Here is a 16,258-nt window from a genome sequence, read left to right as displayed (position 1 = left end):
GTCGCTGCTGCAAGGTCACCATGGCAGCAAGTGAAAATCAGATTTCTTGCTGCCTGCTCGCAAATAAAACCTCTCTGCGTGTGTTTTAGTGAGAATTAAGACATAGTTTTTCCTGGCCAGTAAGTTTAAAGCCGCTCATCTGCCATTGTCGGTTAATTAGTACATCGCTTAGTGCGTACCTGATCTAGATTCCCTGCCAACTACGTATTAAGGAGGTTTTACTGTAGTGCCCTATCTGCAACAGACACCTCCACATCAAATACAGCCACCTGATGGATGGCCATTGCAGCAAAGTTGCAGCCAGAACACTAGGGATAGTGCAGATTGCTAAGTAGTTTCAACTGGGGTGCAGTGATTACAATGTGATATACTCTGTCATGGTGTCATTCGGTATTGTGGTTGATAGGGAGACTGCCACTTCTTGCATTCTAATGCACCCATAAGGTTTCCTAATTGTGGATGACATGGGGATATGGCATGGGGATACAATAATCATCATAACACATAAAACATATCATCACCAATTAAACACCAATCATAAGATCGCTAATCGCATTGAAGTCACCAATCATCTCCAAAGAATGGATGCACCGATTTTTCTTCATTTTTTTGCAGTGCAGCGTGGTGGTTTTCAGTGGTGGTTTTGCACATTGTGCATTGTATGATTTACCGAAGTTACAGGCCACAATCAGTGACATTGCAGTCAGTTTACGAATGTGACCTTGATTCGTTGGCTGGAAGCAGGGCTCTTTTGAAAGGAAGGAAGGCTTTCGTTTGAAATTTCAGTCGTCAGTTGCTTTCATGCAGTGGTGCGATTTAATACTTTGCAAACAGGACCTGCAGCGCATGATCTATCCCCAAAGCTTGTCAGTTTGCTATGCCCAAACTTGGTGAAGGGCGTTTAAACGTATGAGACCAAGTCCTGTAAAAAAATTTTTACTGAAGAGTAAGAATACAGATTTGTTAGTCTATTTTATAGCGCACATTCTTCTAGGCAACTCACTCCCTTACAATGTGCAAATTTTTTCATTATAATAGTTTTAAAAAAATGTTAATGGGGGTCTCACGTCAGCACTCATAACTTAAATTTAGCTCATCATAATGAGTCTATTTTTGGCAGTAACATAGGAGAGGCTTCGATCTGTGCAATGAACCACAAACTAACGATATCTGATAAACCCTGAGAGCTTAATTATGAAATACCCACCATGACATGTTTCTCTGATGCCTTGCTATAAATAATGGAGCCATATCGAAAATTGCTGTAAGATTTTATTTTTGGTGGTTCATTTGCATGGCCTAATCTGAGAAATAAGTGTACAAGGTTTCACTTAAAAATCTTCACTTGGAAATAGAGTTATGCTTGTTGGCATATGAAACAATTGCAAAAAAAAAAAAGTTTAACCTTGCACTCGGCCGCGCAACACTTGAAACAGCAGAGCTGGGTGATCCTAGCCCAGCATTTTCCGAAAGTGCGCGCGAACTTTTCATCTTATTACTCATGATGATGATAATTTCTTTTCGTGCGTCTCGGACTTACGGCCGTCACTGCGCTTGCAACACTGACATCGCGTTCTAATGCCGACACCGCGTTCCAGGAGACTCGTTCCGTGAATGCATCTCTCTCTCTCTCTCACTCTTATTTTCTTTATCTTTCTAGCACGAAAAACCTCTTCTTCACCTCGCAGAGCACGAGCGTGCGAACGCACCAGCTGTGGACAAAGACGACAACGCTCGAACGGAATCATATGGTTCGCATAAATGCATGTTCTGCAAGCGTAGCTGTATAGCCTAGTAGTTACGACGCTCGCCTTGGGACCATGGGTACGCGGGTTCGAATCTCGCCTCGGCAAGAATGTTTATTTTCTTTTATTTCTTGATAGTTTCTTGATGCCAACCACAAACCACAAATTACGGCTGGCTTAAACAGCTTCGCTGTTAAAAAATGGGTTTTGAGAAAATCAACAAAACGATTTGGAACACTTGCGGCACTCACAAAAAACATTCAGGTGACTTAGAATTTCCAAGACTTGTAGCTCATCTCCTGATTTATGATTTTGTCATTTTTCCCACGGGGAACTTTCTTTTTCAGCTTGATTTGCAGCATCATTATTTAATGGGAGGCCTTTCCATTGAATGGCCAGTGACCTGTTAGACAAGTTCTGATTGTATAAAGGTTAGGTTCTATTACAACTTGTTTCAGCATATCAAGTGTGCCTCTGTTACCCTTGCTGAAATGACACAAGAGCATCTTGTTGGGCAAACTTGAGAGTCGGAAGGCTCACATAGGTGTCCTTGGTTGCCCTTTGCAAACTTGCACCATTGAAGCACTCATTCAGGGCAAAGCGTTTGATAGAATACCAAAATTAATTATTTATTTCATTTTAGCACAGACTTTGACTCCAAAATACAACTGCACTCTACGTTAATTACCAAGTTTCAGTGCACGTCTCAGGAAACTGCGATTTCCCTTGGCTTTTCACTCTGAACATCCGCCACCTAGGATTGTGAGTGGTGGCGCTGGCTAACACTCCCAGGGTTAGTTCTAGTTGTAAGACATAAATACCCCAGAAAGTGGATGGGAAAATGGCGCTGCGGTAGTAAGAGCATCGCACACGTAATGCAAAGACGTTCCCCACCAGCGGCCAGCTTTTCATCTATTTTCATTTCCATTAATTTATCATTTCTTTAATTCAATTAGTAAGAACAAGTAATTTCCCCTATGTTGTCCTCGGTGTCATTGTTTGTTGGCTTTTTATGATATGACATAGTGTACTGTAACATGAAAATGTATTAAAATTTTAGTGGTGGCATGAACAATGTCAAATCTGTGATCTTCATATTTTATTTACTCTGTTTCATCCGTCAGTACAGTTCAGTAGTTAACACCTCCTTGAACAATGCATTTGAAAGCATTAAAATTAGTGGAGTGCTATTCATGTCTGCAGAGAAGAAAAAGAGGTGGATCATTACCAGCAATGGAAGCTCTTTCAGTCTTGGATAGATGAAGATGACGTATATCAAAGTCGTGGCCTCTGTGCTTGCTCTGGAACACCACATTTATTTCTGTGTTGCTCTTAGTGACAGTCATCCCAGCAAAACATCTTCTGCCACATTTGAGGCTTGGAGGATACTTTTTTTTACCTGTGCCTGGAAAATATATTTCGAGTGGTTAATTCTGTCAGACATCTGGCGCCAAGAACCGCAGCAGCCACTAAATGTCCCGGTTAAAGTAAGCATAGGTGCTTACAGCATCCCAAGTAGAAAAAAGAAGACATAATTTAGTCCACACTGTACTCTGTCTATTTATATTTTTTCTTCCTTTGAAGATTGAACTACTAAAGCTGTTTGTTTCTGGGATTCCCTTACTGTTCTTGCCATTGTGGGGCCTAGTTCAGTGGTTAGTAGTTCAATGAGACTGAAGTACATAGACTGTTTTAGTGTTTACATGAGTTGCGTTATGTAAATGGTTGTAGAAATTTGAATGTAACTGATCATGGTGACACTTGAGAAAGTCAAACGTGATCTATTAGAATGTATTTTTCGAGTATGTAGACTGTTTTAGTATTTACATGAATTGTGATTTGAAATGCTGGTTCCATGCTAGTGCCATGTAAGGCCTATTGGGCCAGTCATGCTACTTGTGAAGCTTTTAACCCAAAATGACCATTCAGTAGTTTTTACTCAATAAGAAAAAGTTGATTTGAAGTGGGAATCTTGTGAAAAACCTATATCTCTGTCACGAGGGAAAAAATGGTAAAAAAGTTATGTGCCAGACCACTTAAGGAGCAGGGGCTCAGCTATGAGCAAGCATTCAAGGCTGACGTCCCGCCAGATTTATAACTTTCAATTGCAATTACCATGTGTAGAGTGGCTTTGGTGGCACTCATGATAACAATAGAGCTGGAATAGATGACTTCATTCTAGCGCCACACATTCCAATCCCACAGGTTTCACCAGTGGCACAAATATAGCAGTGACATGCTTATAGGATAAAGCTGCACAAGATAAGACGTAATTCACCACACAAAGAAAAAGAAACAGACTTTAAAATTTCTTTTCATTGATGACTTTTATTTTCTCAAAGTGGTAGTGCTGCAGGCCGCTGTGCTCTAGCAACCACCTCAGCACTTAAGATCCTTTGTTTCAAAGGTGCATGACAGTGGAGATATGCACTCGCCTCCTTTATAGCTAACGACCTTGTTCTTCAAGACTATAAAGACGCCTGTGTAACAGGGGTGTCAAAAGAGTGCCAAGAAATTTTTCTCTCTTTTTTTGTCTAATTAAGAAAGTGCCAACTCAGTAGAGATAGTACAAGGCCTCAATTCCTTGAACATTACAAATTATATTATCTTCTAATGCAAAAAATTCAAAATGACCCAAATGAAGCAGTGCTGTGGCTGTGTTGACCACCAGCATTCCCAACATGTCACGAATATGGCTGAGTTACATGTGATGTCACTGACACGCATGCAAGTGCAGTAGTCGGAGACACACCATGTGGAAGCTTTAATGACTAGACGATACAGAAGAGAAGGGTGCTGTGTTTTCCAAGAGAGTAAAACGACAGAAGCAACAGGAGAGGAATGCATGTGTGGAATGTGGATAAGTGGAGAGTGAGAGGTATGATCAGCCGATTTGGCATGTACCCAGCTGTCAGCGACACAGCCATTATTTGACTTGCAACCCTTTGCCCACCAGGCTGACTGACACGTGTCAGTTAAAAAAAAAATACCATGTGACCACTATGTCCAGTTTTCGTTATGTACAGATGACAATTTTCAACACATCCTATGCCCAAAATCCACATTGCTTTTGGTGAGCGTATTGAACTGGTCACATTAGAAAAAAATTAAATGAATAATTTGTTGTGCAATGAAGGAGCTCTGGTACCATACCATCATTAATGAGTTTACAGATATATTTTATATAGCTGCAAGATGCAAAATCTTGCATCGGTACCCTTTTAGCAAGAAAAAAGCAAGATAAAAAATTTTGTGGCAGTACTCGTTTAAAAGAACATTAAATCCAAATATGAAGTAAAGTTATACAAAAAAATTAAATTTCCACAATAACAAATGTGCCAATAATTTTGCAAACTGTGTTTCAGTCAGCAAGATGATGTGATTGGTAAATCAAAGCAGCACTGCTAATGCAGGAATAAGGTCCTTTCAATATTCGATATCTTTTCAATATCACACGATATTTGATTATTCAGTTACAGTTACCTATTGCAAGTGAAAGGTAAACTTCATCAGTTTTGAGAATAAAAAAACATTTTATGAAATTGTTGATTCCTCGAGTTTGGCTCAGGCTTTTGAAACGGATGGTTGAAATCCAATCAAACCGATAGCACCCTCTGTGTGGCACCCTATGACTCATTAATGAGTGACCTTTGCGATTATCAGCACGGCACCAGAGAGATCACATGTGATCCAAATCCCTTAGTTTTTGTATGAATGATTCCAATTGAGGAACAGCAATTGTCTCTTTGATGCCAATTTTGCATTCAATAAAGTCATGTATTCGCATATGCAAAATGGCAACAGGCAGCCTATAATGGCAAAACATTATAAGCCTTTAGTGTGCCTTAAATTATGACACTCAGGTTAGTGGCAACAAGTCACTGGTGGTCGAGCCTTTGCTTTCATAAATGCAATGCCCGTGCAGCAGTTTTATATCAGGTAAATCGACACTTAACACTTTTAGAGGCACTGTGTGCTTGATAGTCTGGTACCAACAACACACTCCATGCAAATACGCATTCCCAGTGTGAGGCACAATGTCATTTGCACTTAACAGTACAACTGGGCACATTCTAAATGCCTCCCATTTAAATTACAGGCATTTCACAGCAGTTGTCAGTGAAAATGTTTCAAGTTTCCATAGATCTCAAGTGCTTTAAACTGTGCAATACCTCCCCTACTACAAATGTCATATGAATAGAGCAAGAATACACTGTGTGTGATTTATTTGATATTTTTAGCATCCACTCATCGCCATATGTGCTCAAAATTTTTATCTCGAACACACCACAAATGCATTACTGCAGGTCTGCAGAAGTGCCACAAGCATTGAAAAGAAAGATGAAAAGCGGTAAAATAGCAGCAGAAAATAGTGGAGACAAGTAGAATTGTTATTAAATGGCATAAATGAAATCCATTGGCCATCACTGGGCTATGCACCATACCTTGCGGTACAAACTTTCCGGACCGATGGCAGCCGAAATACGTTATTTCCTTTCCCTGGGGGTTTCCCTTTCTTGCACTTGTGATGATGATATAGCGGCTCCGGGTGACTTTTTCCACTTTTTCTTTCCATGACCTGAAAGCTAATTAGAAAGTTACAAATGGATGAGACATTCATGTGCTGTGAACAAAGAAAGGACTGTTAATATTTTCCAAGCCCAAGCACTAGAGGTGTGAGAATATCAAAGTTTTCGAATACAAATACTTAGCTTCAAAGATTTATAACTGAATATCCAATAATGATAAACAGTGCATTTATTAACAAGTTTCTTTAACATGCTGGAACATCGCAATTATGGCCGGGATAATGTAAAACTATTCCAGTCCGTTTTTATTCCAAATCTGCCATTAGCCCTCCATAATAGGTCAAAGTGACGGGCACCGCCGCACCTATGTGCTTGAGCCATTTTGACCTATCACAAAGGACTGCGGGCATATTTGGAATAAAAACAGACTGGAATAGTTTTACCTTACCCGGGCCTATGTACCAAAAGTAAACAATAGACTAAGCCAATAAAGTAAGGGAATGTTTTTTTTTACCCTTGTTAATTCTAAAAATTAATTCACAATGTTTGGTCTTGTCAGTTTGCAAATTATTATACATCAATTATGCCAATTAAGGGGACCCTGATACGATTTTGACGATTTTGTACAAATGTATGGAGTCACTAGGGTAGGTCCTTCTGATCATTAAGTGACGCATTTAAGCATTCCGCGTAAAGCGTGTCATTTATTATAGGGTTTTAAAAATGAGCATCGCTACCAATCACAGCGGCGCCGCTACCCCGTGTTTTAGGCCGCCCCCTCCCAAGTGACGCAGTTATCCCAATTGACATCAGTTGGGCGAACTATCCAACTGACAACCCAGGTTGCGTCATCGATAATTTTTCCAACTTTAAGGTGAACAAATGTTGTTTCGCAATAGTTGTAATGTTGGTTAACTTGTTTGTATAAAAAAAAGTAACAGAAAGAGAATACGGAAAGACAATTTATCACAACATTCAAGCACTTCCGGCACACAGCAAGTGTCTGCTTGTGCTACAACGTTCTCCATAGTGACGCGAACTGCACGGTTAGTGCTGGTCTCAAGCTTTCTTTTGTTACATTGTGGGCTGCAAATCTAGCGATCGGCAACATGTCAAGCTGCGACATTGTGTCCGTCTGCAAGGCAACATGCAAGCGATGTGGCTGCAGCGCTAGAGTGACCTAGGTCACTCTAGCAGCGCTTTGGGCTGTCGGTATCCGATCGGCGCCAGCATCTAAGCGTTTGCGGCCGTCCCTTAATTTCGGAGGATTAGCATGTCTGGTATTTGGGTAAACGCAACCACAAGCAGACTGGGCCTGGGCATTTTACCGGATGAGCAGAGGCACAAACATGAACAGCCTGCACAGCGCCCAGCCGCCTGGTGGCACAGAGCTCAACCAGACAAAGAGAGCTAGTATAACAGTAACCAAGTGTATTCTACTTTGCTCCTGGAGTAAATTCTTGGCAGAAGCGTAATCATGAACCCATTGTCTGTTTATATGTTTAAAATGTTTTACACTTGGTTAATGCAATATTAGCTCTGTGTTGGGCTGGTTCAGCTCTGCGCCACCGGGAGGCTGCACCGTGCAGGCCGCTTAAGCCCTTTCATCACACGCTCGGCGCTGCGACAGAACGTTCACAGCGGACGCTACTTGGATAGCTCTTGTGGGAGATTGACGGTCTGGCAACTAGCAGAGAGGTTGGAGAGGCTTCGCGCACTGGCTTCAAGACAACCGGAAGTAGACGACACAATGTCACATCATGACTCAGAGCCAGTGAAGGCGGAACTTAGCCCCAATAACTCGACGAACGAGTTGAGGAGAAAAAGCATGGCTAGGGAGCAGGGTAACTTGTAATCATCTGCAGCTCTCTTGAAATGAGATGCTTTACTTAAATTGTGGCGCTAATGTTTTACTGTAGCTGTACCCTGCGCATCTACAAAATTTGTTGAAACCGTTTCAGGGACCCTTTAACTTTGAGGCACTTGGCCACGCATCAGATGTTAGCACGTTTTCATCAAGTAATAAGCCCAAGAACAAGGGTAGCTCTGCCAAAGTAATGACAAACAAACGAGGCAAAAGCTGCACTAGCACCCAACCGATACAAAGTGGTTGCTATGACCACTGCTTAGAAAAGAACAGCACAAACACATTGTCCTTTCCTTTCCCTGTGTTTTGTGTGACTTGCATGCAGACCGCCTGCAGCACAAGAACACGTGTGGCAGCCCCTTCTATAATTTTCTTCAGCGTGAGACATCTGACCATTGTGTTGTCAACACAGTGAATTCACAAGGACACAATACAGCCACGAAAACCCAATACAGGGTGTGAGGGTGGGGCAAAACACCTTCGATCTCTCGAATAAAAAAAATATGATTATAACGCCAACTTAAAGGGACTACTATTCAACCACAATATGCCATGAGATTTTGGGAGGAATGAAGAGAAGAATGTTTGCAATGTAAATAGTAATTATAATTTTAAATCAGTACAAAAAGCTGCAAACAACTGCATGCTCCGACACTGTTGTGTAAAACTTTGTAGTAGCAGCATTGCAGGCCCACCACATGATCGCAGATTGATGTACACAAGGCAGCTTTTATTAAGTGTAGCATACTTTTTGTTTCAAAAATTGCATTCATTATATTTTATAAGCATTCACACTTTAATCCAGTGTAAAAACATGTCCACATTTGCAAGCAGTGCTGCCTTCGCAGCAACGACGGGATCAGCAGAAGCACGGTGTACTTCATTGCATGGTTACTTCCAGATATAGTGCAAAGAAGTACACATACACATAAATAAGACACATCAGACGCAGAAGAGCACTACTACCAACAGTTTATTTCAATTGACACACCCTCCGATTTATAAGGTGGACACGTACAAGTGTCAATCCCCCTTCCCTATGCGAAGGCGATAAAACCAATCTAAAAAAGTGAGCAATACTGCTACCTGCTTCAGACAACAGAGTTCAAGAAGTCCAGTTCGGCACTGTTTGTTTTACTTAGTACTACTTGTCATAGTTGGAGTAATACGACTGTTTACGACCGATTGTTTCGGGAACGCACACGGGTTTATTTGTGCTCATGTTTGTGCTACATCGCAGCCATCTTGGAAGCTACCCTGCTCTCTTCCAGGGTTGCCTTCCTACATTCTAAGAAGTGCTATGCATGGACACTACATCATCCCCTCAGGGAAGGAAAATTCAGTTTTGTTCAAACACATAGTGGAAAAAGAAAAATGCATTTTTGTTCACACATAGTCTTTCAGGCGCTCAGGTCGTTGCCTGGTTCGTTGGGGGTAACGCTGTGAGGCGGTCTTGGTAGTTGCTGGTGGAGCTTCACCAGGAGTAGCTGTGCTGTGGCTTGGAAGGTCGCTGTTACTTGGCACAGCTGCATCGTCCAGATCTGGCATGTCGGACTGGTCCTGGTGTCGTTCCATTTGAACTGTGCTCGCATCCTTGAAGAAGCTAGAGTTGCGACAAATCGACACTCCATCTCTGGACGCTGTGATTTTGGAGCCAGTGACTTTGGTGATTGTGTATGGGTGGGGGTCATAGTAAGATAGAACTTGTTTGACCTGTCTTGTTTGCAGAGGACTTGTTGTCCAACATGCAGCTGGTTGTGACTGGTGTGTCTCTGAGAGTCGACGTACTGCTTGTTGTATGCTTTTCTTTGGGTGTCATACTGTCTCGCCTCAGAGTGAGCTGAGTTCTGAGTATCAGCAGCGAGTGTCGGTAGAAGATTCCTCATGGGTCTCCCAAATAGAAGTTCAAACGGAGACTTTCCTGTGGAACCATGGGGTGTGGACCTGTAAGCCAGGAGGAACGACTGAAGCTCATTGGTCCAATCCAAGTGGCTGATCCGACTTGCGAGTATTGACTTCTTGAGGGTGCGCATGAATCGTTCGGCTTCCCCGTTAGTCTCCGGCCACCGTGGAGTGATGCGGTGATGCTTGAATCCGAGCTCGCTAGCGAACTCTGCAAAACCCTCGCTCTGAAAGGGTGGGCCATTGTCTGACTTTACAATTTCTGGACAGCCGAACTGAGCGAATATAGTGCGCAGTTGCTTGATGACTGTAGGTGCTGCAAGAGTGTGTAAGATGCTAACGACTGGGTACTTGGAGAAATCATCCACAACTGCCATGGCATACTTGCCATCAGGGAAAGGGCCAGCAAAATCTAACGACAGTTCTGTCCACGGGCCTTGAGGAAGCTCCTGAATTGGCAAAGGGTCTCGATGGTGTACCGGTGTGTTAGCTTGGCATGCCAGGCAGCTCTTAACTGTCTCGTCCACTAAAGTGTCTATCCCTGGAAACCACACCTCACGCAACAGCTGTTTTGTCTTGACAATGCCTTGGTGGCCTCGATGTGCAAGGTGCACCGCCTTTGTGCGAAGTTGTGCTGGCAGTACTATCCGCGTGCCTCTTAACACAAGGCCTTCTTTGGAGACTGACAGTTCTGTCTCAACGCGAGAGAAAGGCTGTAGAGTTGTGCTCTTCCATTGTTTGCCTTTCTGGGGTTGCTTTAGGGCTTGCTTGAGCGAGTTGATCACCGGGTCAGCTAACGTCACTTCGGTTACCTCCTTTATGGTCACGGCACGAGGTAGGCTGTGAGACACGATGAAGTTCACATACTGTTCAGCGACAGACTCCATGCGCCGAAACGGTTCTGTGGAGTTTACTGGGTGGCGGGACAAGTAGTCAGATGGGTTGCTTGGACCACTAGTGTGTTGCACTTCAAAGGTGTATTGTTGAATTCGAAGTGCCAAACACTCTAGCCGTGCTGAAGGCAGGGAGCGGGGGTTGCTGAGAATACTGACCAATGCTTTGTGGTCCGTCAGTAGGTGGAATGTTGTCCCATACAGGTAGATGTGAAAGTGCTCAATTCCCCACACTACAGCCAGCATTTCCCTTTCAATTTGAGAGTAGCGTGCCTCCACAGGAGAAAGGGCACGACTCCCATATGCTACCACCCTGGTTTCGCTTCCGGTTGTCTGCGTGAGAATGGCACCTAGGCCATGAGGAGCAGCATCTACAATGAGTGTGATGTCCTTTCCTGGGTCGAAGTAGGCAAGAGCTGCGGCCTCGGAAAGCTTTCTCTTCAATTCGCCCGGGGCATCTTGCTGTATGTCTGTACAACACCAGTCCTCTCCTTTGGCTGTGAGTTGCCTGAGTGGTTGGGTGAGGTGGGCCAAGTTCGGTATGAACCGACCACAGTAGTTAACAAGACCAAGGAGAGACTTCACTGGCACTGGTAGGTGGTGAGGCACCGATTACTGCAGACACTTTAGTGGGGTCTGGTTGCACACCTTTGCTTAAGAACACATGCCCGAAAAAGGTAAGTTCCTGTTGGTAGAATTTGCATTTCTTTACATTCAATGTGAGGCCACTTGCAAGTAGACATTCCAGTGTCGCCTTCAAAGCTTCATCATGCTCTTTTTCAGTCTTTCCGTACACCACTATGTCATAACTTACGTTGAGCACGTTGGGGATGTTGGTTAGAACCTGACAGATGGTGTCCTGGAACACTTCGGCTGCTGAGTTGATTCCGAAGTTGAGTCTCTTGTATCGGAAGAGTCCAGCATGTGTAGAGAATGTGGTAATCACACGAGATGATGCATCAAGTTCTAGTTGGTGGTATCCATCTTTCAGATCAAGTTTAGAGAATACGATGGATCCATTCAAAGCAACAAGGATGTCGTCCACTGTCGGTGTGACATGTCTCTCACGCTGGATGGCTTGCTTAGCACAGCGCATGTCGACACACATTCGAATATGCTCGGGGGCATGTGGTTTCGGTACTGCCATGATTGGAGATACCCAGGGGGTTGGTCCTTCAGTCTTTTCAATTATGCCGAGGGACTGTAGCCTTTCAAGCTCTTCTTCCAGTGGCTTTCGAATGGAGAAGGGGATGCGTCTGTGAGGTTGTGCTACTGGTTGAACAAGGGGGTCAACATGGAGGTACACCTGGAAGTCCTTTAGACAGCCCACTCCCTTGAAAAGGTAGGCCACTCTCGGATCCAGTCTGTTTGGCATCTCTCCCACACTGTACGTGATCTGGACAAGTCCTAGACGGGAAGCTGCAGAGAAACTAAGTAGTGGGGTACAGTTTCCAGACACAACGTAGACAGTTTCATGGCTGCTGCTGTCCTAGCTTGTAAGTGATGAGAACGTCAAACTTTCCGAGTAGTGGTAAAGGATAATTTGCGCCATAAGCAAATACTTTCGTAGACGTCTTGGACAGTGTTTCCGAGCTCAAACGCTTTTTTAAGCTATTCGAACCGATGACAGACACCGTAGCGCCAGTGTCAATGGTAAAACGGACGGTCTCACCATCGAGTTTGAGATCCACCTGTGGAGACGCTGTGACTGCGTGACAGTGAGAGGAAGTCATGAAAGCGTGTTCATCACTGTCAGGGCTGCTTTCCCGCACGACTGCATGCACGGTTTTGCGTGTTGAACGACACACACTAGCAAAGCGTCCAGTTTTGTGACAAGCATTACACTGTTTGCCAAGAGTGGGGCAACTGGAGCGTCCCTCACTATGAGGCCATGGTTTTCCGCAGTTGTAGCACGTTGCGTCTGTCCTTTGATGGCGCGGAAGCTCGCGAGGCCGTGACGGCGCTTTCCCGTGGTACTTCGGCTGATGAGGTCGCGAGGTGCGCTTGGAGTTCACTGCAAGTGTAGACGCTGACGCTGAGTTTTCTTTGTACTGCTGACGTTCTTGCTCGATCACAGAGATGTTGTGCTCAACCTCTTCAAACAACCTGCCTTGTTTGAGAATTCCTTGCAAGTCGAGGTCATGCTGCATGGCATACCGGCGTAGACGTGTTGACACTGTAGACAGTAGGATTTGATTCTTGATTTCGGTGTCGGCATTGGCGAAAGCACAGTGCTTAACGAGCTGTCGTAGTCTGGCGTAGAATGCGTAGAGTGATTCGTTTTCCATTTGCTTGGCTTGACGGCAGCGGTAAATCTCGAAGGTAGTGTTCACTCGGGGTGCAAAATAGCCATCGAGCTTCTTGCGTGCTGCGGTGTAGAGAGGCGTTGCGTTGCTGGAGCCATCGGTGCTTGAAACGGTAGACGCAGTTGCGGCTGCGGGAGGATCAGGTAGCGAACAGTAAATGTCATGAACTTCTTCACCAACATAGTGTAGTAGTAGGGCCGTCTTCCGGGCGTCGGCTGTGATGCCGCAGGCTACGATGAAGTTTTCGAAGCGTTTCACCCACTTCAACCATTCAGTGCCGATGTTGTTGGCGTCAGTGGCACGCGCGTCGGAGAAAGGAAACGAGGGAAGCATGCCGTGCGCCATACTGCAAAGTAGAAGTTCGGTCGATGTGTGCTGATATATTCGTTCCGTTTCAAATAGTTGCTTGGCAGCCTTCACGTAGTTCAGACGCATCCTCGTCGCTATTGTAACGTGTCGTAGTTGGAGTAATACGACTGATTACGACCGATTGTTTCGGGAACGCATATGGGTTTATTTGTGCTCATGTTTGTGCTACATCGCAGCCATCTTGGAAGCTCCCTGCTCTCTTCCAGGGTTGCCTTCCTACATTCTAAGTGCTATGCATGGACACTACACTACTCAGTAGCGCACCCAGGATCCCTGCCAGGGGGGGGGGGGGGGGTTGACAGTTTGCCAATACCATCTAAACAGCACTAATTTCAATTTCTTCACGGGAAATTGTAAAAAAAAATTTGCTTTTTGCGAGTGTGCAGACGATTGCGCGTCTTACATTTTAGCTGCAGTACTCAAATGCGCAAGGAAAGAAAAGGAGTTAAACAAACGGGGGGTTAAACCGGCCTCAGGGGGGGGGGAGGGGGTTACAACCCCCGAACCCCCCCCCTGTCGGTGCGCCACTGGTATTACTAGGATTTATTTTACTCAGTACCTCAAGATAAGCTCTTAGTTGCTGTTAGCAATTCTATTGAAAAGAGTAGGGAATGCGATTTCCAAAACTGTGCCTGCTTGTCGGTTCACAATTTTTTTTAATGCTTTTAGAGTTTTATCTCGGTGTAACTTATTCTTTTTAACAAGCAGCCTTTTCTGCAACGTAGAGACGTGTGTACTGGGTCTTATGTCTCTAATTTTATGTGATATCTTTTTCGCTGATATTAACAGGGCACTTGATTTTGCTCTTAATGGTGGGAAGGTTCTTAAAGTGTTTAGGTATGTCAATGACATTTAAGTTCTTTTAATTAGGGCGGCTTCACTTTCCCTGAGAGTATTTTAGATGTTTTTATACAAGCAGGGCAGGGTTTGAGTTTCACTCAGGAACTACCTTGCACTGAAGGGTTACAGCTCCTGGATCCCAGGCTAAGGTTTAGCATAGACCATGTATGTTGGGAGTACCTCCCACGGGTCAAGAAGGGTCTTTTGCCTTTTGACTCTGCCCACTCAAAAATAGTAAATAGGGGCATTGCATTTCAGTGCCTCGATGCTGCACTCCATAAGTCGTGCCCGCATACAATGCACCTGTCGTGTCTTCTTCGTGTGTATGTGTACTTTTTTGCGCTATATCTGGAAGTAACTATGTTAGACCCACTAACCCAACAGACGGTCCTTCTGAAGTACATTGCATGGTGACGCACATACATGCTTTTTTGTATGGGTGTGAGTGAGTCACTCATGTTTTATGGTTTCCCTGTGGAATGCAAAATGTGACTTGTTCTATTAATAGGGGGCAACAGCACGGCCAGAAGAACACCACTGGTATTTCCTACCACTTTCTCGCCATAAATGCAAGGCACCACTTCGTTTTTAAAACCTTGACCTGGCTTAGCTCGAAGATTGACTTGGAAATTACCATAGCAGTTTTACAAACGTTTTACAGACTCTTACGCCAAGGGTCTTAATTGCACTCCATAATGGCTTCATCGTAATGCAGCTTTGTAATGCGGTAAAGCATGCAAAATATATTGCATGAAGAAAATTCAGTTTGCTGTTGGACTAGCTGGTGCATCAATTTTTAAAACAAAAGCAGCACAAGGAATTGAAAAAGTGAGACAAATACAAATTTCTTGTCCCGTCCCTTGTACTGTTTTCATGTTTAAAGACGTGATAGCTTGAGCAAGTACTACAAGTAACTATAGCGTAATTATTTTATGACACTTTGTCGGCTCTTCCAGGACAACAATGGGGCAATGGGGACACCAAACCTGCAACCCAGACTGGGCCGTGGCCTCCATGTGCCAGGCGTGTGTGAAATAGTCTGTACGTATGCGAACACCCTCCAACACGCTCTTGACACTCCGGCTTCAGTGGCTCCAACCCTAGGACGACCATGGTTCCAGCTTTGAATCTACCTACTGTATTATTGTTATTTTTACATTTCATTCGGTATTATTTGGTATTGTTATTTTATAGCATACTAAATGATCTCACCACCGTGACAGTGCCCTCCAATCTGGATATGCTTCACTTCACGGCGAGTATGCTTAATTGCAGTACTTTGAGTTTGCTCACAGCATAACTTCGCTGTATTGCAGCGAAGCTAACTATTGATAACCGACAACGCATATGATACGGGTATCGCAAGGAGTACTTACAATCGCGATTGGCTCATTTGTCCAATCTGCGGGAAGGAGCCAATCTCGCTCGAGAATTTCGATCCAGATCGGGATTAATCGCGATCGAAAGTGGCCGTGCGACACCGGTATTAGATCCTTGCCGCCTGGCATACACAGTCATGCGAGGATTAACTATCGGGCTAGTTGGTTCATGATACGGTTACGAGGCGAGCACAGTGACTTACCTGCCATTGTCGGAAATTTATGATGGTGGTGTGCCGGCTGGAAATCGTGCTCGCTGATGTGATGTGACTTAAGCTCTTGTAAAGTGAAAAACTTCTCACTGCACTCATCACATTCATATTTTGGACCGGTGAGATGCACCTTATGCACATTTAGGGCGTGTCTTTTTAAACTGCCCTTCGTCGCGCACCGTAGGTTGCAGTACTCACAAACCGACATCGCTGATT

At 44.2% G+C, this 16,258-nt stretch overlaps 1 protein-coding gene across 1 annotated transcript; it reads right to left on the bottom strand.

Annotated features, from left to right (window-relative positions):
* Positions 1–12,408: 12,408 nt before the first annotated feature.
* LOC125947045 (uncharacterized) lies at positions 12,409–13,848 on the bottom strand. The gene has a single exon (XM_049671353.1). The coding sequence runs from the start codon at positions 13,675–13,677 to the stop codon at positions 12,409–12,411; it is 1,269 nt and encodes a 422-aa protein (XP_049527310.1). The 5' UTR covers positions 13,678–13,848.
* Between the last annotated feature and the right edge of the window lie 2,410 nt (positions 13,849–16,258).

This window comes from Dermacentor silvarum, chromosome 7 (genome assembly GCF_013339745.2).
Source record: "Dermacentor silvarum isolate Dsil-2018 chromosome 7, BIME_Dsil_1.4, whole genome shotgun sequence".
NCBI lineage: Eukaryota > Metazoa > Arthropoda > Arachnida > Ixodida > Ixodidae > Dermacentor > Dermacentor silvarum.
The sequence above is the reverse complement of the archived record's forward strand: the minus strand, read 5'-3'. Positions and strand labels throughout refer to the sequence as shown.